The following is a 27,582-nucleotide window of genomic DNA, read 5'->3' on the forward strand; positions in this document are numbered from 1 at the left end:
GGTATAGAGATTAGAAGGTTATGTGTTGGGGGCAATCTACTATTTAATGCATCGACTGGATGGATATCACAAGTTAAATGAGCTCCTATTTTAATAGCTTTAGTGTACTTGATAATTACATTTTAGTTGTCTGAAACATTAAATGATGTGGGTCCCCTAAAGGGATGCATATGAGCAATTTCCCAACTTTTAAAGGTCATCCTTTTCTTTCATAAAGCGGATGGCGCATGTTTGGGACAACACCTTTATGACTTGGAAAGATTTACAAATATTTCTCTCCTTTGCATATATTTAAACATCAATATGAGACACATGGTGTGATCAACATGCATTACAAATTTGAAGTGTATCACATACAATGGTCAACCATGTCAACAATGGTAAGGCTAGCATCGACATACTTAAGCATGGCCTTTATGGCATCATCGTGGTTAATACACCCCCTACCACATCAATAGTTTGCCACATCCCACCCAAAACTCGATAAATTTCTAGCAAATCATTCTCATTCTTGGCTGTGACTTACTGAGACTCGGTGGTTTCGACATAGCGCTTGACTTAGTTAGCACCAAATCTGGTTGACTTAGGTGAATGGGGTTAAGGAGGTGGATTTGAAGGAGGAAAGGTAGGGTATGCATGGTGTAGAGATATTGACATAGTTTCAAGGCTAGAGGAGGCAAGAAGCAGACCTAATGAATGAAGATAAGGTGTTCATTAAATTGGCACTCAAGATGTTTGATTTTGCATAAATGATGGGCAGATAATGGATTTGGTGTTGTCTTCGATATGTGAGATGATGATTAAGACTGAATGCTTAGGGAGGAACTATATGAGATAATGTTGAAACGGGCGAAGGAGAGCATTAAGGAAAGTGGAGAGATCAAGTCTTTATTATGGTACTAAGGAGAGAGAAACAATGACATTTGTTTTTGGTAGTGTGACATAAAGGAGGAAGATTTGAGGCTTGGGAGAATAGGAGGTGTTGGCAGCATTATGGGAGATCAAGGTTTTGGTAGTGTGAGATTGGTGGAAGTTGAGAGAGCCATTTATGTGTGAGATTTGTAGATTTGGGTTTTGTGTTTCTATAAGGCTTTACATATTTATGTTTTGTATTTTGATTGAGGAGAAACTAAGAGGAATATTGTGGAAGAGAAGGAAATTATAGTGGAAAGAAATATAGAAGAGACAAAGAGAGAAGACAACTAAGAGAAATAGAGAGCAGAAAGAAAAAAAAAATTTTTTTCTTTAAGGCTTGTCACATCAAATTATTAACCAATAAAATTGTAATATTTGGTTAAAATGTATTTAATATCTCTCAAATTAAAGTTGAGAGACTTTTATAGTATAAATTAGAGGTGAGGGATAGCACTAAAATAACTTTCTAATTTAAGGGATGGTGAATGAAATTAAGCATTTATTTCGCATAAGGTTCAATTACAATAGCCTTCCCATATAATAAGTAAATTCTAAATACAAATATAAACAGAATATGTTTGGTTAAAGGTTAGTGATAAGTCATAGAGAAGAGAGTGTTATTGTCCTCCACAACTAAATTTGGCTACCAATATATGTAGAAAAGCTATAATCATGGTTATCTAGACAATAATCCACATTTACTCAATCGAAAAATATTTCATTGAGCATTTTAATCGTGTCAATCAGGAAAACTATCCACTAAATGTAGTCAAAATGTATGGTCATCTTATATTGACATTAATATAATTATTTTGGTCCTCAGCCTTCAGCATGTTTAATTTCTCCAGGTAAGCCACGGAATCAAACGCTGCTAAACAGCAGCTATTCCTCACTATTTGCAACATTGTTAACTATTTTCTATTACCTTATCTCCCTGTTTGAAAACTATAGTTTTTGAAGAATTCACTTTTTTTTTTTTTGGTCAATTTTTATATTTGAAGTAAAAAAAAGTTTTTTTTTTAAGAAGTCCTTTTTTTTTCAAAGTAGTACAAGGACAGCTCAACAAAGGAGTTAATATTGTTAAGTGTGTTGGGCCAGGCTACAAGGGGAAGGGTAACATCTAGCGGAGTGAAATGGGCACCCCATATTGTAATAATGAAAATTTGTAAATAAACAGAGGTTTGCAATCTTTATTTGAGAAACAGGGCAAATTAGATTTTTTTTATTCTCCAATAGTTTTTTTGCCATTAAAGGTCAAAAAGGCACTCATTTTTCCCCCTCCGTTTATATTTTACAGGGACTGATGGCAACAAGGCTTTGGAAACATGTGTAAATTAAAGTTAAAATGAGATTATTTTACCACACATGTTGGTTAATGTCAGTTGGTGAACAAAGGTATCATTCCAGAATCAATGTGATCAGACATCTTTTGGCAATTGGCATGCTTGAAAGATATTGATTCAAACAATCTATTCATCTACAGGTCATTTCTTTGTTATTACTTACAAAAAATCTTGCTTCCTACCTTGTTCTGCCCAATTATTATCAGCTGAATAATGATATCATTATTTCTTCTATTATTATTATTATTATTAAACGGTAGCACTTTGGTTTAAAAAACACTGTAGCACGACATCAAAGGATTTCTCACTTTAGAAGTTCTAATTTATATTATCCTACAGCACAATATTAAAATAAAGAACATTAATTATTTGACTCATAGTGCAAGGAGCAAGGAATTTAAACTCTAACAAAATCTTCTTCTTTAAAAATCTGTTAATTTATTAAAAAATGTTTTAAAATTTTCCAATCGAACTGGTAGCAATCAAAATAGATGATTTTGAGAGCAGAGAGCACATAATGGTATGTAGTCCCCCAAGGAAATGATGAAATCCTAGCCTAAATAAGCTTGTTTAAAATTACAACTAAATCAAATATCAATGATTTTTTTGGAAATTCACATCCTTTGGTGAGGCACCTGTAATTTGTGTGGTGTGTGCAAATGGGCATTGGCCCTGTGAATCCAAACACATAAATTCAAATATAATTAGGGAAATATGATAATCCTCTATCCTTTTTATTTCTTTCTGAGAATCGAACCAAAATAAATTGATCACATATTGGCATGAAGCACACTCCAGTAGATGCATCAAATTCGAACAAAGCAAATGCAGATAACTTACTTGTGAAGATGCAAATAAAGGATTTAGCATTTGATTTTACAAAACCCAACCAGATAAAAGACAGGCTAGTTTGCAGCTTTCAGGCACAAATGGGGCAAAGCACCAGTCCATTCTCATTGCAATCAGGACATTTGACCACCATCGTCCTCCCTTGCTTCTGCCCCATCTCCTCCTTCACCACCATCACTATCTTTGAGCTTCCATCGCACGAAAAACATGGAAGGAACCTCACATCCCCACACCCATCACACACATCCCCTGCTCTCTTCTTTGGCAACCCCTGTAGCAGCTCTTCCATCTTCTCCTCCTCCACTATCTTCATCACCTCCTCCACCCCACCCACATACCTTCCCTTCACAAAAAGCCTTGGCGGCACTGTTGCCTCTCTATCCTTCCCCTTCATCAACTCCCTTAACTCCTCTCTAAACCCGAGATCCATCGACACGTCTCTTTCGCAAATTAAGATCTCAAATCCTTCAATTGCTGTGCGAACAACATTGCACGCCTCGAATGTCTTTCTTATGCCCCTCAAAGTGGTCGTATAGATCACAACTCTGTTTTCCCCACTTGGCGGGCACAGTTTCTCATATCTATCCAGCAAATGCGCATTTTCTTTCAAGGGGATGGACCCAGGTGTATAATTAGCCAAACAGCTGCTCTTCAAGGGCTTCAAGACATTGGATTCAAGAGTAGGGTTGAAGGTGAATTTGGGATTAGAGTTCTCTTTGTCTATTAAAGCAGTCTGGTCTTTCTTGACAATGGGAGAAAAGCGAAAGCTATCATTGTCGAGACCAGACATGAGCTCCCAAGAATTGATGGTTTCAGGGCAATCTGCTCGGAGAGGTCTGGGATCGGACCATAGAGATTTAGGCTCGCAGAGTGGGCTAGGGAAGATGGAACCGAGGGTGAAACGAGCTGGTTGGGTTGGGGGAGTGGTGGCGGTGGACTGAGCAGGCGGGTCAAGATTGAGGAGACCGTAGGTGGTGGAGGTGAGGGAGACAATGTGGTGACTGAGTGCTGAGCTGCCGAGTTGAGTGAACTCGTCATCGTTGTTTAGCAAATTGGAAGATACGCAGCCCATGAGGTTGCTAATATGTGAATCGATTATTGAAATTTTGAAATTTGAAGAGAGGCAAATATGGGAGGAAGGAGTGTGAGAGTGAAAGACACAGAAAAAAAAAAGGGTGGATGAAGACTTGTTTCCTTTTGTTTTGGGGTGGAATTTGGAAATAGTAATAATTTAAAGCAGTTATTAGTATTTTACTTAGGAATCATAAAGATGTCTTTTACTCTTTTTAGGTCACTGAGTTTTGAATTTTTAGCGGACGCACCGAACACGAAGCTTTAGGCGCTCAAATTCATTCCAAATTAATTGCAGGGACGTGGTGGTGGCGGTGGAGCCTTGTTGGCGGTGGTGTATTTAATTCATGCCCATTTTCAAAGTGAATTCATATGCCTCGGTACCCCAAGGCCCAACTGGGTTGAGATTCGGCCCATATCAACTTGCCTTAAAATTGTGTGATAAATTATTATTTAATTAATTTTATTTGCAATTTTTATAATTTATCCATTTAAAAGTACTAATACGGTACACCATTCATATTCAATAATTTTTTTCTAACAATTAGATCTATCACTATATTAAATCAAACTAATATATTTTATATTATATATAAATGTGAAGGGAGGAATAGTGATTTTATCAAAAAATTTTCTCATTTTTCAAATTAATTATAATTATATTTTTATTATTTAAATTAATTTTAATATTTACATAAATTTAAAATTCTTAATTTTAGAGTTTATATAAATTTAAAATTCTTAATTTTACTTATACTTAATTTCAATTAAATATAAAATTTTATAAGAAGTAATTAATTAAAATAAAAAATTAATAAGTGAAAAATAAAATATATAATTAATCTATATCTATTTATCTATAATTTATAATCTATAATCTATAATATATATAAATTTATGAAGAGGACATGGGATTAATAAAAATATTCATATTCATTTATTATAATAACAATAAAAGATTATTTTATTTTTTTTAAAAATATTATATTAATTTTTATTTTTCAGATAATGTCATGTAATATTAAATTTGCAAAGTTTTATATGAACTTTAATTAGGAATAATATTCTTAAGGTATTTAAAAAGTTTAAAAATATTATATTTGCAAAAAAATATTAATATCAACTTTGCTCAAATGCTCAAATAGTAGATAGCCCAAATCCAAGAAATTGAAATTTATGGATTAAGAGTATTAAATCAAATTTAATTGTCACACCCTACTCATCGTAAGATGTAACATGCTTCCATAGTACACCTAATGAATTACCGTACTTCACCTATCGATAACCCATTAAATATACTTTAAGGGATTTTAAAACAATTTTCGTTCATTTTTAAATTGGTGGGTAAAATTTTTTTTTTCAGATATTAAAAACCTTTATTTAAAGTCCAAACATAAATCAAATTTTTAGATATTTAAAATCTCCATAATTTTTACAAAAATTTCGGCAGAGTGCTGTCTGTATTTTAAGAAAACAGTTCTTCAAAATCTGAAAATAAAAATACTCCCAATATTTTTCTCAATCACAACTCCATTATTCAATCTCATTTCACAAATCAACACAAGCAACTCAATACGCAGTTTAAATTAAATCAAACATTGAAATATCTCATTAAGATAACAAAATGAATATTTACATTCATGGGAGTATTAAAAATTTAGTAGTGCAAACTTTATTGTAACACCTCTATGTTCGGTAGCGCGTTCTACTGTTCAGGTGATCAGTGTTGTCCGGACAGCTAGGATGCCTAGAACTACATTTCGATATGAGTGAGGAGACATAAAATAATGAAATACAAGAAAAGAAAATACAAGAAAAACAAAGGAAAAATAATAACAAAGAAATGTAACCAAGTTAAGCGAGCCGAAAACCCTAGCGATGGGTGATCACACCGGGAAGTCACAGCGTGGACCGTTGACTAACCCTGGACCGCGGGGAACCCTGAAAAATATTTTTAGGACTTAAAGAGATATCAATTGAAGTATAAATATCATTAGAAATATCAAAGAAAAATTAATTAATTAGTACAAAGAAAAGTGAGAAATAAAAAAAAAACGGACAAAACCCGGTATTACCGAAAAATCGGGAATGCAACCCGAATAGGGGCATTGTGGTCATATGACACCCCGATTTGTCTTTTGACCTAAATGTCCATTGAAAATACATGATATTATATTTGGAAAATGTCATGAAAAATTAATTTAGTGGTACCTAATGTAAAGAGCAAAAATGGAGTGGAAATTGAGTAATTAACACATTTAAAACATATAATATACTTTAATTGGTGAGTGGACCACTATGGAGTAAATTAAACACAAAAAGGGCAGGTGTAAATCCACAACACAATCTGTAAACTTCATCTTCTTCATTTTTTTCATCCATGCCGAAATAAACTCCCTAAAAACCTCCATGGCCGAAACTTGAAGGAACCTCATCATCTCCTCCATTTTCACCTCTAAACACCAAAGCTTCTTCATTAATTTTGATTCCCACCTCACAAGGAAGAAGTAGATACCAAAATCAAGAAGTTTAGTGAAGATTTAGCAAGTCCCAACAATAGGTAAGTTTGAGGTTTTGATTGTTGCTTTGTTAAAGTTTGTAAGGATGTTATGGGTGTTTAATTTATGGAGAAATTTTTGAGGTTTGATGTTGAATGGGAATGTGTACTTTTGGCAGCCATGGAAATACCTTGAAGGCAGCTTATTTGTGCTTATAAATGGTGAATTAAATGATTGATTAAATGTATATTGTGTAGGAAATTGTTTGGGTGATGTATACTTAATATATGTAAATGTAAAATGAAATTTAAAGCTTGGAAAGTAATGGAATGTAAGTGTACCATTGTGGCAGTTTGCTAACTCTTGAGGAATGTTAGAATTCATGCTTGGTTTATGGAATAATGATGTTAAAATGTGTTGGTTGTTATGGCAGTTTGAGTATATGTATGGTGGTGTGAAGTGAGACATGTAAATGAGCATGAATAGGTGATTGAATTGTTGTAAATTGGATTGAAAAATTCTGTACTTGTTGGTGCACATTGAATGTAATTGTAAGCTTCCAAAATGATCTATAATGTGTTGTGAATTATGTTTAGGTCATGGTACAACCAGAATTGGCTTGAATGTTAAGTTTGGTAAGTGTTAAAAGTGATGCTTGATGTGTTTGAAAGAAATGCAATAAGGCAGTTTGTGTTTTAGGCCTATAACTTTAAGTGTGTGGCTCCAATTGGTATGAGACCAATTGGAGGTGAAACTAGGCACAAAATTTGCCAACTTTCATGAAGGAAGCATGCCAAAATTCTGCTTGCAAGGTAGCTTGAAAAATGACCAAATCCGAATTAAGTGCAAATAAGGCCTGAAAATTGACTATTTGGGCAGCAGTTAGTGTTTAGGCCATAACTCACTCAAAACAGGTCCAATTGACCTGAAATTTTAACCATGAATATTTAAGACCCATATCTACAAGTCTTATGAAGACACCAAAGCCCAGAAATGACCATAAGCAAGTCAAACAGCTTGCACAAGTTCGGGTCCAAAAACTGGCCGAACCTAAAATGACCTAAAGTGACCTAAAATGACCAATTTTGATGCAATTTGACCAGTAATAGTAAAATGATCATAACTTGGTCTACATAACTCAGAATGATCTGAAATTTTTCCCCGCGTTCCATAAGACATAGATCTACAAGTTTGTAGTTTTGACCGAAACCTGAAAACCGAGGGAACTAGGTCGTCCGGCTAGGTCAAACTAGTATCCCGGAATCCAGCAAATTGCAAGAAAATGCAGTATACACGGAAATGAACTGGGTAACATGTACCAACCCTAAAAGACTATCGAATGTGACATATTAGTAACACTAAAACCTAATTTATCTAGAATGCACCGAGGGTCAACATATTAGGGTGACTAAGCAAATAATAGAATTCAGTGAATTATTTATCAAACATTATCGTTAGAGACAGTTTAATTAAGTACTGAAACACTTCAAATTGTGTTTCTCAGTTAGCAAAGACTCAGGAAAAGGGAAGGAAACACTGAGTCAAGACCAGGAGACAGTTACCAGAGGTTTGTGCACAACAGCTATTTCTTTTGAATTATTTTCAATTGAAATAAATTATGACTATTTATATATTATTGTTTTAAATTGTGAAACTGTGAAAAATTGTTTGAATGATATTTGATGGATACTTATTAATTGAAAAGCACTGTAAATGGTTTGAAACCACAGCTATCATGTATATTGATTGTATTCCTTGCTAGCTTGTCTAGTGGGATGAATTGAATTCCCTCTCTGGCTGAAGTGTTAAGGTGTGTGCCTGTTGAGGACGAATAGAATAAGTACTCATATTTTTGCTAGCTAGCTATGTTATTCCTCATTAGCCATCGGCTTGTGGGATGAATTGAACTTTGGAACATGATTTTAAGCTGTGTGTGATTTATTGATACGTATTGTAAAATTGTGAAATGGAATTTAAATTCTTATTGACATTCACTGTCTTTTGAATTTAACTATGTTTTGATTTCTGAGATTTATTGTGATATTGTGTTAAATTCCTTATGACATTATTGTCTTGAATTTAACTATGGTTTTAAGTATCCACTATTTATTTAACTTATGAATTGTGATTTAAAGTTGTATTTGGTTATTGTTGTGCACCACTGAGATATTATCTCAGCGATAGCTTTTTATTGCTGTCGCAGGTAGACAGACGGACAGGGCAGCAGACTAGGCTGCTAGTACATCCAGCGAGAGATTATCGGTATAATGAGTATACCACATTTTGCATTTTGTACTGTAATGTATGACCACTGTATGTACATAGTGTTCTTGGTTTTGAGCAGTTGTAAATTCAAATTGTACATTGAAGTTGTAAAATAATTATGAGTTATTTTGGCTTGTAAAAATTGTAGTATATTTCTTGTATCTCAGTCTTTGAAAAATCACTGTGGATTTGAGTTGAGAAATATGTTGTGTTGAGAAATATGTTGGAGTTGAGATTTGGAAATATATTGAAGTGCTTTTTACAGGTTTTCTGAAGAACTGTTTTATCCAAAATACAGATGGCACTTTGCCAAAATTTTTATAGAAATTCCAAATAATTCAAATGTGTTAGTTTTATCACTTCAGTTCAAAAAAGGTTTTTAACACCTATAAATAGTGCTCACCATTGTAAAAGAAGTAAGAAAAGTTTTTAAAATCCCTTGTAGTGTATTTAATGGGTTATCAGTAGGCGGAGTTGGTAATTCATTAGGTATACTATGGGATCATGTTATGCCTTACAAAGGGGTAGGGTGTGACATTTATAAATACATAAAATCTCAAGATAACCTTATAATAATTTGTATTTCATTACAATCCAAAAATATATTACAAAAGAGTTGGTACAACTGCTCAAAGTAAATTTCATACATATAATTATAGAATTACATCAAAATCTAAAGTACAAGGGTATACCTATGATATACCCAAAAATAGTCTCACTATGCCTTTTAGTAATCTTGCTCAGCTGCTTTATATTTTCTTTCACCTGCGACATCATACAAAGCTATCGCCAAGTGGTGAACTCAATGGTGCACAAACTAATAATTTAAAACTTAATACAAGTTATGCTTGACAATTCATAACAAATAAAAATTTAAAATTTCTAAATTCTTCAAAATTCATAACATTCAGAAATCAATATTTTCATTCATGCAAATTATTCATTTGAATAACATTTTGATTAAATAGTAACTATTTATCTATATTTTCTTTAAATCCCGAAACAATACAAAAATATTTTGAATCACTGACAAATTATTTATTTTAACCACAATTTATCAAACTATGCATAATTTAAAGGGCGTTGTCAACAATTCACACAATTGAACCCATGACCCAAAATTCAAATAGATGCTATATTGTACACCATGACAATTTCACACTCTCCCAATAACCGAGGCTAAAAGGGAGGAACAAAGACTAGCTAGTATATATGAGTACTCATTCAAACTCTTCACTAACTGGCAAGCCAGAGAGGAAAGAACTCGCCCCATCTAGTGAAGGAGATATCTCACTAGACAAGCTAATGAGAATTCACAACATATTTTGCTATGTCAACTGTGGTTTCAAATCATATTCAAAACAATTTCTATTTACAAAGTGTTTACAAATCATCAACATATTTAATCATCATAAATTCATGCTCAAGGTTGGCAACACATCAAACTTAAAATTTACAATCCTCAAAATCATGCAATAAATCCTTAAATGCATAAGAAAATTTACATTTAATTTAAACAATTTCATTCAACAAATTAAAATCCTCAACACAACAAAATTATAAATCATAAAATAAACTTGTTCAAATCAATTTAGAAGTGAAAAGTAACAAAATAGTTAGTTGTACACAAACCTTATACGAGTTGCCTCTTGGCCTTGACTCGATGTCTCGGGTTCTTTCCCGGTATTTTTGTCACTGAAACACATAGTTTCACAGTGTTTCAGTATCCCTATTTATCATAACTCCAAAAATAAATTCAAATCTACTTATACCTAGCTTTAATATGCTAAACTTGATGTTCTTTAAAATTTGTATTTCGAAGTTACTATTCATGACACTATTCAAGTCAATTTGTTGACTTTCTAATGCTTAATAGGTATGGAAATTCTAATTTCACCCACATACCACATTTTGGTTACCTAATTTGTTGGTTTTAGTTGTTTTCTCAAATTTTAAGTCTTTTAGGCAAAATTGCAAATTTTCAGTTTTGGTGTCCTATGTTGCACTATTCCATTGGTCATGTTGCTGTTAGAATTTGGCTAAGTTTTCTTCATAGAAATTGTTCCTTATTGTCTTAACGTTATTCGCCTTGTTGAATCACTCCAATTGGAGTTTTGTAGCTCAAGTTATAGCCATTTGAATCATGGGTGCCGGATTGGACTTAACCCAAATTTCTGGGCACCAAACTAGTTCTGGCAGTTTTAAGTCACCAACTTTGGGTAGCCAAATGACTTGGTTAAGGGCATAATTTGGGTTTTTGTTCTTCATGAAAGTTTTAGGTCTATATCTCAGCTGTCCACTGATAACATTTCAGGTTATTTAGACCTACGTAGCCCACATTATGGCCAAATGAACAAACACTGTTCATTTGGTCATTTTTGTATAGGTCAGATTGCATAAATCTGGATTTGGTCAATTTGTTCACTAGGTTTGTCTCACTTTTTGGGAATGATTCCTAAATGAAAATTGTGTCATTTTGTGTTTATTTTCATTCCCAATTGGCCTCACACCAATTAGACTTGTAAATTTTCAGTTTTGGTCCCTGAAAGAGACCTTGGTCCTGCTACCTGCAGAATGACCATTTTCAATCCGAATTTAAACTCACTTCTAACACTTCCCTAGTATACCTAACAAGATTGGTTTGGATAGCTTGGCATGCCAATAGGGTTCAGTTAGCAGTACTGCACATGGCATTTTGCCATTCTATGATTTCATGGCTTTTAGCCATTCTGACATTGTGTTGAGACTTGGCCTTGTGCCTAATGTTATTACAGCTTATTAGCTGTTCTGTTGCACACCGGGAGATAAATATGTGACCGATGGTGTGACGGCCCGAGGTACTTGATACCCAATGCCAGTTTACCCGCTTATTCAGTCCAGTCGTCCAGTATAGGTTACTTGGGCAACCAAAAATGAAAGTGGATAAATTTAATGAATAATGAATATAACAAGTACAAAATAAGTAAGACTACAAATACTCAACGAAAATTTATTTGCAATGAGACATCGATACATTCACTGCATATTTATTTTCTGTTATTTCTTTTTATTTTATTATTGGCACCACTAAGCATTATTGCTTAGCTCGTTGCTTTTGCCACACGTAGGTTCTGGAGATACTGACTGAGAGCCCAGTAGACCACAGACTGGGTGAGAGCTTCTGCAGCTCTGCATAGTATCCGTGTCACCTCAACATCTTCAGTGCATTAGTAGGACACTAGGTTTCATTTTGGTATTTTGTAACTAACTTTTATTTTCTCATGTGTAATTGAGATTTATGGCATGTATTTTGATGTTAATGTAAATAGTGAAAATTATATTTATGAATGGAAAATTGAGTACTTATTTATTGCTTATATATGAATACCATGAGAAATGAATGATTGAGAAATGGAAATGTTATTGAAAAATATTGAGATTTTGATGATTATTGGAGTTTGAGAATGATTGGAAATGATTATTGGAAGTGTTTTTCACAGGTTCCGAAGAACTGTTTTCTCCATTTTTAGCTAGTACTCTGCCGGATTTTCTATAAAATTTTCGGAACCTCAAATAAATTATAATTTCAATAAATGACTTAAATGAATTATATTTCACAAATTATATTCAAAACTATGATAAAAATAAATTAAGGAAGAATAAAAATGATTGAGATAAAATAGAGTGTTCCGATATACTGTGTGACATATTTTACTCGAATATGCTGTAGACGGGTAAGGGGTGTCACATTTAGTGGTATCAGAGCACAGTTTAGGCGTTTCTGGGCCTAGATTGAGTCCATACCATGCATTGCATTTGTAAGTGTCGAGGTGGCACTAATGCAGATCTATTTGTCTTTGTTATTTTAAATAGGATATGGACCCTGCATCACAAAGAGCAGTTGAGGAGGAAGTGGAGAGTCATGCTCCACCTGCACCAGCTGAGACTAGGGGTAGGGGAGAACCTGCTCCACCAGCTCCATCAGAGCCTGCTCAACCTCCACAGGCCGTGTTCCAGCAAATGGTTGAATTCTTCAAACAAATGGCTGGGGTAATGCTACCACCACCACCACCTCCACAACCGAAATCACACTTGGAAAGATTGAGAAAATTTAGGGCAGTGGACTTCTTTGGCAAGAGAGAAGATGATTACATGCGTAGAAAATTAGTTGAATGTAACAGCAGAGTTTTAAAACAACTCCACTGCACTCCTGAACAAAATCTAGAAGCTGCTGTATCTCTGTTGCAAGATGATGCATATGAATGGTGGGATACGGTGTCCAGTGAAGTACAGCCAGAAGTAATAACTTGGGACTTCTTCATCTCCGAATTCAAAAAGAAATATGTGGGTAGTGTATACCTAGAAGAGAGAAGAAGGGAATTCATTAACCTAAGGCAGAGACAATTCACAGTGGCCGAGTATGAAAAGGAATTTATCAGATTGAGCCGTTACGGAAGGGAGATAGTCCCTAATGAAGCTGAAAGGTGTAAGAGATTTAAAGAAGGATTAAATGACAATATAAAGATCATGATCACTGCCTTGGGAATCACAGACTTCACCAAGTTAGTGGAAGCTGCAATAAAAGTTGAAAGAGTAAGAATAAGTGAGCAGACCAGAAGAGAGAGACAACAGAAGAGGGGCCCGGGTCAATCTAGTTCATCTCCTATACCTAGGAAGAAGTTCAAAGGTCCACCTACACAGAGTTCAGGTCAACCACAAGGTCAGGGTCAGTCTCAGGGGCCCAGGCCACAGTTTACCCCTAGGAGAGGTCAGTCCACACCATCAGTGGGTAGCTCTCCAGGGATGGGGTTCAGGGGACCAGCCTCAGCATCTTCTGCAAGTCCACATTGCCTGAAGTGGCATAAGGGGGAGTGTTGGAGAGTGACTGGTGCCTGCTTAAGGTGTGGGTCAACAGAGCATTAGTTGAGGAACTGTCCACGTAGAACTACTACAGCTACTCCAACACAAGCAGACAGACCTGCTCCTGTACCACAAAGAGGTAGGAAATCTGGCAAATCTGAGGCAGTTGGACCATCACAGAGGCCTGCATCTCGAGCGATGAGAGGCACGAGGCGGACCACTGCGAGCCTATGCCATGAGAGCTCAGGAGGAGCAAGATGCCCCGGACATCATCAGGGGTACGTTCTCCCTCTACAATACATCTGTGCATGTATTGGTGGATCCAGGATCTACTCATTCATACATCTGCATCAACTTACCTATAGAAAGGGGGATATTAGTAGGGGAGAGTGACCAAGACATTCTGGTCACTAATCCATTAGGCCACAGTGTAGTGGTGAACAAAGTATACAAGGGTTGCCCGTTAAGGATTCAGGGGTATGAATTCTTGGCAGACCTGATTGAGTTGCCTTTCCATGAGTTTGACGTGATTTTGGGAATGGACTGGTTGTCACGTCATCAGGCAATGGTTGATTGTAAATTGAAGAGAATTTCTTTGAAAACTCTTGAGGGTATTGAGATTACAGTTGTGGGGGAAAGGACAGATTTCTTATCCAATGTTATCTCAGCCACAGTTGCAAGAAAACTGATGAGAAAAGGCTGTGAAGCCTACCTAGCACATGTGGTGGATACTAGGCAGGCTAAGCCAGATCTGTGTGACATACCCACAGTAAAAGACTTCCCAGATGTGTTCCCTGAAGAATTGCTTGGTTTGCCACCAGAAAGGAAAGTTGAATTTGCTATTGAGACACTGCCGGGTACAGCACCAATCTCTAATGCTCCTTATAGGATGGCGCCCACAGAATTGAAGGAACTGAAAATCTAGTTACAGGAGTTACTGGATAAGGGGTTTATACGCCCCAGTGTGTCACCATGGGGAGCTCCAGTGCTGTTTGTAAAGAAGAAAGATGGGACTTTGAGGTTATGCATTGATTACCGACAGTTGAATAAAGTGACAGTGAAGAATAAGTATCCGTTGCCTACAATTGATGATCTGTTTGATCAGTTGAAGGAAGCAGGAGTATTTTCTAAAATTGATCTCAGATCAGGGTATCATCAGTTGAGGGTGAAGGATGCAGATGTGCCAAAGATTGCATTCAGGACCCGGTATGGGCATTATGAGTTTCTGGTGATGCCCTTTGGCCTAACAAATGCACCAGCGGCATTCATAGACCTTATGAACCGTATCTTCCATCCATACCTAGATCGGTTCATAGTGGTCTTTATTGATGATATTTTGGTGTATTCCAAGACCAGGGAAGAACATGATGAGCATTTGAGGATTGTTCTGCAAACCCTGAGAGAAAAGAAGCTGTATGCTAAGTTGTCCAAATGTGACTTCTAGTTGAATGAGATTGCATTCCTTGGACACATAGTGTCAGCTGATGGGATTAGGGTGGATCCCAAGAAAATAGAAGCAGTGATGGAATGGAAGCCTCCCAGAAATACAACTGAGGTCAGAAGCTTCTTGGGGCTAGCTGGGTATTACAGGAGATTTGTGAAGGGATTTTCCTTAATAGCTGATCCAATGACCAAGTTGTTACATAAGAATGTCAGATTTGACTGGAATGACAAGTATCAGACTAGTTTTGAGAAGTTAAAGGCTATGTTGACAGAGGCACCAGTGTTAACACAGCTAGTGTCGGGAAAGGACTTTGTGGTCTACAGTGATGCCTCTCATAATGGGTTAGGGTGTGTATTGATGCAAGAGGGGAAGGTGGTCGCTTATGCTTCCAGGCAGCTAAGGCCACATGAACAGAATTACCCTACCCATGATTTAGAACTTGCAGCAATTATCTTCGCATTGAAGATATGGAGGCACTACTTATATGGTGAAAAGTGCTACATTTACACAGACCACAAAAGTCTAAAATATTTGCCAACTCAGAAGGAGCTCAATCTTAGACAGAGGCGATGGATTGAGTTCCTGAAGGACTATGATTGTGTAATTGACTACCATCCTGGGAAGGCAAATGTAGTTGCTGATGCTTTGAGCAGAAAATCCATCACAGCTTTAAGATCATTGAATGCCCGTCTATCTTTGGTTCGAGATGGAGATATTTTGGCTGAGTTGCAAGTGAGGCCAAACCTACTATAGGAGATTTTAGATGGGCAAAAGGCAGATGAAAAGTTAATGGCTATTATGAGCAAAATCTCAGAGGGAAAAGCAACTGACTATGAGGTGAAAGCAGATGGGTGTCTGTACTACAAAGGAAGACTGTGTGTACCAGATGATGGGGAATTGAAGGCCAGTATTCTAAAAGAGGCACACACCAGTGTATATGCTATGCACCCACAAAGTACAAAAATGTATCATGATCTGAAGCTTCAGTATTGGTGGCCTGGTATGAAGAAGGATATAGCTGACTATGTGACTAAATGCTTGACATGTCAGCAAGTTAAGGCAGAACATCAAGTTCCATCAGGTTTGCTACAGCCTATACGCATACCTGAATGGAAATGGGATCAGGTCACCATGGATTTTGTAAGTGGTCTACCTCTCACCCAGAAGAAACATGATGCAGTATGGGTGATAGTAGATAGATTGACGAAGTCAGCACACTTTCTGCCAGTTAGGATTGACTACTCACTGGAGAAGTTAGCAGAATTGTATATCAGTGAGATAGTTAGACTGCATGGAATTCCACTTTCCATCATATCTGATCGAGACCCAAGGTTTACATCGAGATTTTGGAAGAAGTTGCATGAATCCTTGGGTACACAACTCCACTTTAGCACAGCTTTCCATCCTCAAACGGATGGGCAATCAGAAAGAGTAATCCAGGTAAACAATTGAAACCAATGAAATTAATACAAATATTGAACTAAAATGATAATAATAACATGAAATATATGTCAGGTCCTTGAGGATATGCTGAGAAGTTGTGTCATTGGGTTAGAAGGAAGTTGGGATAGATACCTCCCACTGGCAGAATTTGCATACAACAATAGCTACCAAGCTAGCATCCAAATGGCCCCGTATGAAGCACTGTATGGGAGGAAATATAGAACTCCAGTGTGCTGGACTGTATTGGGTGAAGACAAACTAGTAGGGCCAGACCTAGTGAAATAGACTGAGGAGAAAGTAAAACTAATCAAAGCCAATTTGAAGGTTGCCTCAGATAGACAGAAATCTTATGCCGACCTGAAGAGAAAAGAAATAGAATATGCGGTTGGCGACAAAGTGTTCCTCAAGGTGTCACCGTGGAAGAAGGTACTGAGGTTTGGAAGAAAAGGTAAGTTGAGCACTAGGTTCATTGGCCCATATGAAGTCATTGAACGTGTGGGACCAGTAGCTTACAGGCTAGCTTTACCACCAGAGCTGGACAAGATCCACAATGTGTTCCACGTGTCTATGCTAAGAAGATACCGCTCAGATCCTTCACATGTCATCTCTATGGAAGAAATTGAAGTACAACCGGATTTGACATATGAAGAAGAACCCATACGGATCCTGGATCGGGAAGTGAAAGAGTTGAGAAATAAGCAGATTCCACTGGTGAAAGTGCTTTGGAGGCACCACAACACCGAGGAAGCAACTTGGGAAAGTGAAGAGACGATGAGGCAACAGTTCCCTCAACTGTTTACATCAGGTAAATTTCGAGGACGAAATTTAAATTAGAGGGGAAGAGTTGTAACACCCTCCCTGTAGAAATTCCGTATATTCTACTGTTTCGGTGATCAGTGTCAGTCCGGACAGTTAGAACATCCGGAAAAATATTTAAACTAAAGTGAGGAACCATAATTAACTCAAATATTAATAAGAAAAATTTAAGAAAAATTTTAGAAATAAAATACAATCAAGTTAAATGAGCCGGTGCCCTAGCGATGGGTAACCTAGTGGGAAGTTACGGTTCTCGCAACTAAGAGCCCTAGACCCAAGGAAAAATTCATAAAATAATTTTTGAGACTCCAGAGAAGGGTCATTGAGGTTTCTAATGCATTAGAATGCCAAGGAAATGCTTAGAAAAATTTTTCAATCGGTACAAACAATTTTGGCTCAACAAGCCAAACGGAGGGCATTTTGGTCATTTTCGTCTTCAGAGATGATTTTTGGCCGGCTTGTCCAGTTAAGTAAATAATTATTATGACATAAAATATGAATAAATATTGTTAAAAATTAAATTGAAAATGAGTAGAGAAGAAAGGAAAAGAAAATGAAAGAATATGCCAATTTTGACATCATATGATGTCATTAAACCCTTCTCCACCAATCACATTTAGCCAAGCCACTTAAAACAAATAAAAAGAGGTAAAAGGAGGTAAAAAATAAACAAAAGCCATCTGCTTTCTTTGTGACACCCCTTACCCATGTACAGTATATCCGGGTAAGATATGTCACACGGTGTACCGGCATACTCTATTTTACCTTAATTAATTTTTGTCATAGTTTTGAATATAACTTGTGAAATATTAATTATTTAAGTTATTTATTGAAATTATAATTTATTTGAGGTTCCGAAAATTTTATAGAAAATCCGGCGGAGTACCGGCTAAAAATGGAGAAAACAGTTCTTTGGAACCTGTGAAAAACACTTCCAATAGCCATGTTCAATCATTCTCAAACTCCAATATCAAAATCTCAAACTCAATATTTTTCAACAACATTTCTCAATCAATCATTTCAAGTGGTAATCATGTATAAAACACAAATAAACATTCACTTTTCCATTCACAAACACAGTTCTCATTATTTACATGAAAATCAAAATACATTACATAAGTTCCATTTACATAAGGGAAAATAAAAATCAATTACAAAATACTAAAATGAAGCTTGGTGTCCTACCAATGCACTGTAGATGGTGAGGTGACACAGACACTGTGCAGAACTGCAGGATGAACTCACCCAGTTTGCGGTCTACTGGGCTCACGATCGGTATCTCCAGGACCTACGCGTGGCAAAAGCAACGCTCTAAGCAATGATGCTTAGTGGTGCAATAATAGAATAAAAGAAAATAGCAGAAAATAAATATGTATTTAATGTATATGTCTTATTTGCTTTGTATCTTTTATATTCATTTATTTCTTTAACTTTGTCCATTTTCATTCATTTGGTTGCCCAAGTAACCTATACTGGACGACTGGACTGGATATGTAACACCCTCCCCGTAGCAACTCCGTACAGTCTACTGTTCCGGTGACCGGTGTCGGTCCGGACAACTAGAACGTCTGGAAAAATATTTAAACTAAAGCGAGAAACCATAAATAACTCAAATATTGACAAGAAAAATTTAGTAAAAATTTTAGAAATAAAATACAACTAAGTGACACGAGCCGGTGCCCAAGCGAAGGGTAACTGAGAGGAAGTTGCGGTTCTATAGCGAGAGCCCTAGACAGGGAAAAATTTTAAAATAATTTTTGGGACTCCAGAGAAGGGTTATTGAGGTTCCTATGGCATTAGAATGCCAAGAAAATACCTAGAAAAATTTTTCAATCGGTACAGACAATTTTGACCCGTTAAGCCAAACGGAGGGCATTTTGGTCATTTCGCCTTCAGAGGTGATTTTTGGCCGACTTATCCAGTTAAGTAAATAATTAATATGACATAAAATATGAATAAATATTACTAGAAATTAAATTGAAATTGAGTAGTGAAGAAAAGAAAAGAAAAATCAAAGAAAAGCTCATTTATGACATCTTGATGATGTCATTTATAAATTATGACCAATCACAATTAAGCCATCATTTGACTAACTAATAAAGAGACTAAATAAAGACCAAATAACCAAAAATTACAGCAGCCATTCTTCTTCTTCTTCACCAAAACGTGACTTCTCCCCATCTCCCTCCATTGATGCACTCACCCAAGCTCCAAAACCTAGCCAATTACACCATAAAACCCCTATATGCCTTCATAAAACTTGGTCCTCACACCTAGAGCAAGCTTTGGACAGAAAAAAGAAAGGAAGAAAGTGAAGTTTTGAAGTCTTAGAAGTGGCTCCATTCAAGGTTAGTGCACATATGTATTTAAAACACATTAATTCCATGTTAGAGATGTGTAATAGGTAAGAAATTGTGGAATAAATGAACCAAACCCATGTGTATGAATGCCATGAATTTTGGCAGCCATATTGAAGGAATAGAAATGAGGGTTTTGTTGGACTTAGAGTGGATTAGAAATGATGTTTAAGATACATATACACAAGGATAATAAATTGGTATGCTAACTAAGGCATCTTGTAGAAAACATAAGGTGAAACTAGGGTTTTGGGGGAGTGAAAATTGATTTGGCTTATGAAATTGTTAGAGCACATTTTAATGGTCAATTAGTGACCATTTTAGGTAAGTTGACCATATTATGGACTGAAAAATAGGATTGCAAAGTGAAGTTATAGGCTGCCCTAGGACAGCAGCAGAGGGACTGAAAATTCAGTCCACTTGCACTGCCATAACTTGGGTTGTGTTGGTCCAATTGGTGTTTGGCCAATTGGACATGAAACTAGGCTTATAATGGCACATTTTTGCTGAAGAAACCATGCCCAAAAGACCAAAGCAAGAGGACCAAAAGTTGGCCCCAATCCGGATACCCTGCAAACAACCCCTGCAGAATGACCAAATGAACAGTAACTGTTCATTTGGCCATAATTCACTGTAGATATGGTCAATTGACCTGAAATGTTTACAGAAACAAGTTAAGACATAGACAAACAACTTTCATGAAGAAACCTACCCCAAATTATGACCAGAACCTAATCAAATCATTGAGCAAAGTGAAGTTTACTGTACTGAGATTTCCAGAATTTTCATTTGAGCAGCAATGTTTGGAGGACTATAACTCTCTCTAGAAAACTCGGATTTAGGCGATTCTTGAACCGATGGAAACCTGAGGCATAGTAGAACATTTCATATGAAGAAAGTTAGACCAAATTATGAACTTAACTTGATCAAATTACTGACCAAAGTTGGACCAAAAATCTGCGGACTCCAAAATCTCAAAGCATGAGCGATTGCACGTGAACAGTAAATTTATTTTGGCCATAACTTGAGCTACAACACTCCAAATGGAGTGATTAAAAAAAGGAAATTCAACTAGACAAAATAAGGAACAACTTTCATGTTTACCATTTCCTCAAATTCCCACTGTAAAAATAACAAATGTAACAGTAAAGATGAAGTACCAAATCTGAAAATTTTGTTCAATTAGCATTAAGCTTAGAAATGGTATTGGCAACTAATACCAACAAGTTTTAAATACAAAATGTGGTATGTTTGGGTTGTTAAAACCAATACACCTATTTTCTATCCAAAAGTCAACATTTTTGTTGACCAATGAGGTGAATAGTGACACCAAAACCAAAAATTGGCAATTTTGCCAAAATGACCTAAACTTTGAGAAAGTGACCAAAACCAACAAGTTTTGAATACAACATGTGGTATGTTGGGAGTACTAAAACCAATGTACCTATTGTTTATACAAAAGTCAACATTTTAGTTGACTAATGAAATGAATAGTGACATGAAAACTTGAAATTCAAAAATTGTGAAACTTAAAAATGCAAAATGCCCTAGTAGGCCTAATGTGATTGGTTTGGATAGTTTGGCATGCCAATAGGGTATTGTTTTAGCAGTACTGCGAAAGGAAAGGCTTTATGCCTGTATTCATGGCTTTATGCCCGTATTCATGGCTTTTATGCCCGTATTCATGGCTTTTATGCCGATTATGTGATATCATGGCTTTTTAGCCATACTGACTGCATACATGGTTGACGTTCTGCGTCCCATAGTATGACGGCCCGAGGCACCACGGTGTCTAGTGCCAACGACCCGTTATCCAGTCCAGTCGTCTAGTATAGGTTACTAGGGCATGGAAAAGTATAACTGTGATTGAACTGATTATTAAAGAAAATACGAAAATTAAGAATCAGGAATGATTACAAAAATACAAAGAAGCTCAAGATCATGAAGAAAATAATTAACAAAATGCATGAAGAAGTTAATATCATAAAACCTGATTAGCCCTCAACTAAACAATAAGTTAGTAATTACTCATTTCTTATGAACACAATAGCAAGGAAATTATCATTTTTATTTGCATATTATATTTTCTTGTATTATTGGCACCACTAAGCTTTATGCTTAGCGCGTCGCTTTTGCAATGCGTAGGTACTGAAGATTTGGACAGAGGGCCCAGTAGACCACAGATTCGGTAAAGCAGTTCACAGTTCTGCATAGTGTCCGTGTCACCTCACCATCCACAGTGCATTGGTAGGACACTAGGTCCCATTTTGTATTTTGAGATTTTTGTAAATTTTGTAATTAAACTTTTATTTTATCATATGTATTTGAACAAATGTAATATAATTTTGTATTAATGTAAGTACTTGTAATTTGTGATTATGAATCACATGTGAGAATTTATTTATGATTTGAGTCTAATGATGATGTGAAATGATTGAATGACAAATAAAGAGGAATTGTTTAGAAAATTGTGTTTGTGAAAGGAAAAGTGAATACATAACTGTGACTTGTACATGATTATCACATGAGATGAATGATTGAGAAATGAATGGTGAAAAATATTGAGATTTTGATATTGAAGTTTGAGAGTGATGAGATGATTGAATATGATCATAGAAAGTGTTTTTCACAGGTTCCGAAGAACTGTTTTCTCCATTTTTAGCCGGTACTCCGCTGGATTTTCTATAAAATTTTCGGAACCTCAAATAAATTACAATTTCAATAAATGAATTATATTTCATAAGTTATTTTCAAAACTATGATAAAAACGAATTAAGATAAAATAGAGTGCTCCGGCACACTGAGTGGCATAACTTGCTCGGCTATATTGTAGTCGGGTAAGGGGTGTCACATTTAGTGGTATCAGAGCGCGGTTTAGGCATTTCTGGACCTAGATATATTGCATATCATGCATTGCATTCATAAGAGTCGAGGTGACACTATTGCAGATCTGTATTTCCTGTTTATTTTAGGTAAAGGTATGGAATAAGAGAGTGAAGAGACAATGAGGTAGTGAATGGAGATGAGAAGGAGACTATATTTAAGATGAAAAAGGATGAGTACATAACTGTTTGAGGATAGGATTGAGATTAAGGAGAAAGTGAAGTAGGATAACACGGAAAGGTAAAGAAATAAAGAGGTAATAGCTCATTGGCTATTTACATTGGATAAATTTCGAGGACGAAATTTAAATTAGAGGGGAAGAGTTGTAACACCCTCCCCGTAGCAACTCCGCATACCATCGCTCGTGATCGGTGTCGGTCCGGACAGCTAGAACGTCCGGAAAAATATTTAAACTAAAGCGAGAAACCATAAATAACTCAAATATTGACAAGAAAAATTTAGTAAAAATTTTAGAAATAAAATACAACTAAGTCACACGAGCCGGTGCCCAAGCGAAGGGTAACCAAAGGGAAGTTGCGGTTCTCGCAACGAGGAGCCCTAGACCCAGGGGAAAAATTTTAAAATAATTTTTGGGACTCCAGAGAAGGGTTATTGAGGTTCCTATGGCATTAGAATGCCAAGAAAATACCTAGAAAAATTTTTCAATCGGTACAGACAATTTTGACCCGTTAAGCCAAACGGAGGGCATTTTGGTCATTTCGCCTTCAGAGGTGATTTTTGGCCGACTTGTCCAGTTAAGTAAATAATTAATATGACATAAAATATGAATAAACATTACTAGAAATTAAATTGAAATTGAGTAGTGAAGAAAAGAAAAGAAAAATCAAAGAAAAGCTAATTTATGACATCTTGATGATGTCATTTATAAATTATGACCAATCACAATTAAGCCATCATTTGACTAACTAATAAAGAGACTAAATGAAGACCAAATAACCAAAAATTACATCAGCCATTCTTCTTCTTCTTCACCAAAACGTGACTTCTCCCCATCTCCCTCCATTGATGCACTCACCCAAGCTCCAAAACCTAGCCAATTACACCATAAAACCCCTATATGCCTTCATAAAACTTGGTCCTCACACCTAGAGCAAGCTTTGGACAGAAAAAAGAAAGGAAGAAAGTGAAGTTTTGAAGTCTTAGAAGTGGCTCCATTCAAGGTTAGTGCACATATGTATTTAAAACACATTAATTCCATGTTAGAGATGTGTAATAGGTAAGAAATTGTGGAATAAATGAACCAAACCCGTGTGTTTGAATGCCATGAATTTTGGCAGCCATATTGAAGGAATAGAAATGAGGGTTTTGTTGGACTTAGAGTGGATTAGAAATGATGTTTAAGATACATATACACAAGGATAATAAATTGGTATGCTAACTAAGGCATCTTGTAGAAAACATAAGGTGAAGCTAGGGTTTTGGGGGAGTGAAAATTGATTTGGCTTATGAAATTGTTGGAGCACATTTTAATGGTCAATTAGTGACCATTTTAGGTAAGTTGACCATATTATGGACTGAAAAATAGGATTGCAAAGTGAAGTTGTAGGCTGCCCTAGGACAGCAGCAGAGAGACTGAAAATTCAGTCCACTTGCACTGCCATAACTTGGGCTGTGTTGGTCCAATTGGTGTTTGGACAATTGGACATGAAACTAGGCTTATAATGGCACATTTTTGCTGAAGAAACCATGCCCAAAAGACCAAAGCAAGAGGACCAAAAGTTGGCCCCAATCCGGATACCCTGCAAACAGCCCCTGCAGAATGACCAAATGAACAGTAACTGTTCATTTGGCCATAATTCACTGTAGATATGGTCAATTGACCTGAAATGTTTACAGAAACAAGTTAAGACATAGACAAACAACTTTCATGAAGAAACCTACCCCAAATTATGACCAGAACCTAATCAAATCATTGAGCAAAGTGAAGTTTACTGTACTGAGATTTCCAGAATTTTCATTTGAGCAGCAATGTTTGGAGGACTATAACTCTCTCTAGAAAACTCGGATTTAGGCGATTCTTGAACCGATGGAAACCTAAGGCATAGTAGAACATTTCATATGAAGAAAGTTAGACCAAATTATGAACTTAACTTGATCAAATTACTGACCAAAGTTAGACCAAAAATCTGCTGCACTCCAAAATCTCAGCATGAGCGATTGCACGTGAACAAGAAACTTATTTTGGCCATAACTTGAGCTACAAAACTCCAAATGGAGTGATTCAAAAAAGGAAATTCAACTAGACAAAATAAGGAACAACTTTCATGTTTACCATTTCCTCAAATTCCCACTGTAAAAATAACAAATGTAACAGTAAAGATGAAGCACCAAATCTGAAAATTTTGTTCAATTAGCATTAAGCTTAGAAATGGTATTGGCAACCAATACCAACAAGTTTTAAATACAAAATGTGGTATGTTTGGGGTGTTAAAACCAATACACCTATTTTCTATCCAAAAGTCAACATTTTTGTTGACCAATGAGGTGAATAGTGACACCAAAACCAAAAATTGGCAGAATAGTAACACCAAAACCAAAAATTGGCAATTTTGCCAAAATGACCTAAACTTTGAGAAAGTGACCAAAACCAACAAGTTTTGAATACAACATGTGGTATGTTGGGAGTACTAAAACTAATGTACCTATTGTTTATGCGAAAGTCAACATTTTAGTTGACTAATGAAATGAATAGTGACATGAAAACTTGAAATTCAAAAATTGTGAAACTTAAAAATGCAAAATGCCCTAGTAGGCCTAATGTGATTGGTTTGGATAGTTTGGCATGCCAATAGGGTATTGTTTTAGCAGTACTGTGAAAGGAAAGGCTTTATGCCGGTATTCATGGCTTTATGCCCGTATTCATGGCTTTTATGCCCGTATTCATGGCTTTTATGCCAATTATGTGATATCATGGCTTTTTAGCCATACTGACTGCATACATGGTTGACGTTCTGCATCCCATAGTATGACGGCCCGAGGCACCGCGGTGTCCAGTGCCAACGACCCGTTATCCATCCGATCGCCCAAAGATTCGGTTACTTGGGCATGGAAAAGTATAACTGTGATTGAACTGATTATTAAAGAAAATACGAAAATTAAGAATCAGGAATGATTACAAAAATACAAAGAAGCTCAAGATAATGAAGAAAATAATTAACGAAATGCATGAAGAAGTTAATATCATAAAACCTGATTAGCCCTCAACTAAACAATAAGTTAGTAATTACTCATTTCTTATGAACACAATATCAAGGAAATTATCATTTTTATTTGCATATTATATTTTCTTGTATTATTGGCACCACTAAGCTTTATGCTTAGCGCATCGCTTTTGCAACGCGTAGGTACTGAAGATTTGGACAGAGGGCCCAGTAGACCACAGATTTGGTAAGGCAATTCACAGTTCTGCATAGTGTCCGTGTCACCTCAATCCACAGTGCATTGGTAGGACACTAGGTCCCATTTTGTATTTTGAGATTTTTGTAAATTTTGTAATTAAACTTTTATTTTATCATATGTATTTGAACAAATGTAATATAATTTTGTATTAATGTAAGTACTTGTAATTTGTGATTATGAATCACATGTGAGAATTTATTTATGATTTGAGTCTAATGATGATGTGAAATGATTGAATGACAAATAAAGAGGAATTGTTTAGAAAATTGTGTTTGTGAAAGGAAAAGTGAATACATAACTGTGACTTGTACATGATTATCACATGAGATGAATGATTGAGAAATGAATGGTGAAAAATATTGAGATTTTGATATTGAAGTTTGAGAGTGATGAGATGATTGAATATGATCATAGGAAGTGTTTTTCACAGGTTCCGAAGAACTGTTTTCTCCATTTTTAGCCAAGATCTCACGGATTTTCTATAAAATTTTTGGAACCTCAAATAAATTACAATTTCAATAAATGAATTATATTTCACAAGTTATTTTCAAAACTATGATAAAAACGAATTAAGATAAAATAGAGTGCTCCGGCACACTGAGTGGCATAACTTGCTCGGCTACATTGTAGTCGGGTAAGGGGTGTCACAGGATAAATGGGTAAACTGGCACTGGGTATCTAGTACCTCGGGCTGTCACACCATCGGTCACATATGCATCTCCCAGGCAAATGTAATGCCTAACAAGTCAGAATAATATTAGGCACGAGGCCAAGTCTCAACACAATATCAAAATGGCTAAAAGCCATAAAATCACAGAATGGCATAATGTCATGTGCAGTACTGCTAACTGAACCCTATTGGCATGCCAAACTATCCAAACCAATCTTGTTAGGTATACTAGGGTATTTGATACTTTTGAATTCTTCAAATTTTGAATTTCAAGTTTTGGTGTCACTATTCACCTCATTGGTCAACAAAAATGTTGACTTTTAGATAGAAAATAGGTACATTGGTTTTGGCACTCCCAACATACCACATTTTGCATTCAAAACTTGTTGGCATTAAGCATTAATACCATTTCTAAGCTTAAACCAAGGGAAGCAGAATTTTCAGTTTTTGTAGCCCAATTTTACTGTTCTATTGGGCACTGTTGCAGTGGGAATTTGAGGAAATGGTAAACATGAAATTTGTTCCTTATTTTGTCTAGTTGAATTTATTTTTTTGAATCACTCCATTTGGAGTTTTGTAGCTCCAGATATGGTCCAAAAACCACAGCTAGCCGGATTTCAAGTCTGCAGAATTTACCAAATCTACAGTACCATAAACAGTGACTGCCACTGTCTTATTGGATAGGTTCTGGTCCTAATTGGGGTAGGTTTCTTCATGAAAGTTGTTTGTCTATGTCTCATCTTGTTGCTGTAACAATTTCAGGTCAATT

At 35.9% G+C, this 27,582-nt stretch overlaps 1 protein-coding gene across 1 annotated transcript; it reads right to left on the reverse strand.

Annotated features, from left to right (window-relative positions):
- Positions 1–2,971: 2,971 nt before the first annotated feature.
- Positions 2,972–4,330, reverse strand: LOC110666079 (uncharacterized protein At5g39865). Its single transcript, XM_021826455.2, has one exon. It carries the CDS (start codon positions 4,177–4,179, stop codon positions 3,178–3,180), a length of 1,002 nt encoding a protein of 333 aa, XP_021682147.1. The 5' UTR covers positions 4,180–4,330; the 3' UTR covers positions 2,972–3,177.
- Between the last annotated feature and the right edge of the window lie 23,252 nt (positions 4,331–27,582).

Source organism: Hevea brasiliensis, chromosome 9 (assembly GCF_030052815.1).
Source record: "Hevea brasiliensis isolate MT/VB/25A 57/8 chromosome 9, ASM3005281v1, whole genome shotgun sequence".
NCBI classification, from domain to species: domain Eukaryota; kingdom Viridiplantae; phylum Streptophyta; class Magnoliopsida; order Malpighiales; family Euphorbiaceae; genus Hevea; species Hevea brasiliensis.

Excerpts from the sequence above, each read along its gene's own strand:
- LOC110666079 (XM_021826455.2), bottom strand. The coding sequence starts at position 4,179 with ATGGGCTGCGTATCTTCCAATTTGCTAAACAACGATGACGAGTTCACT.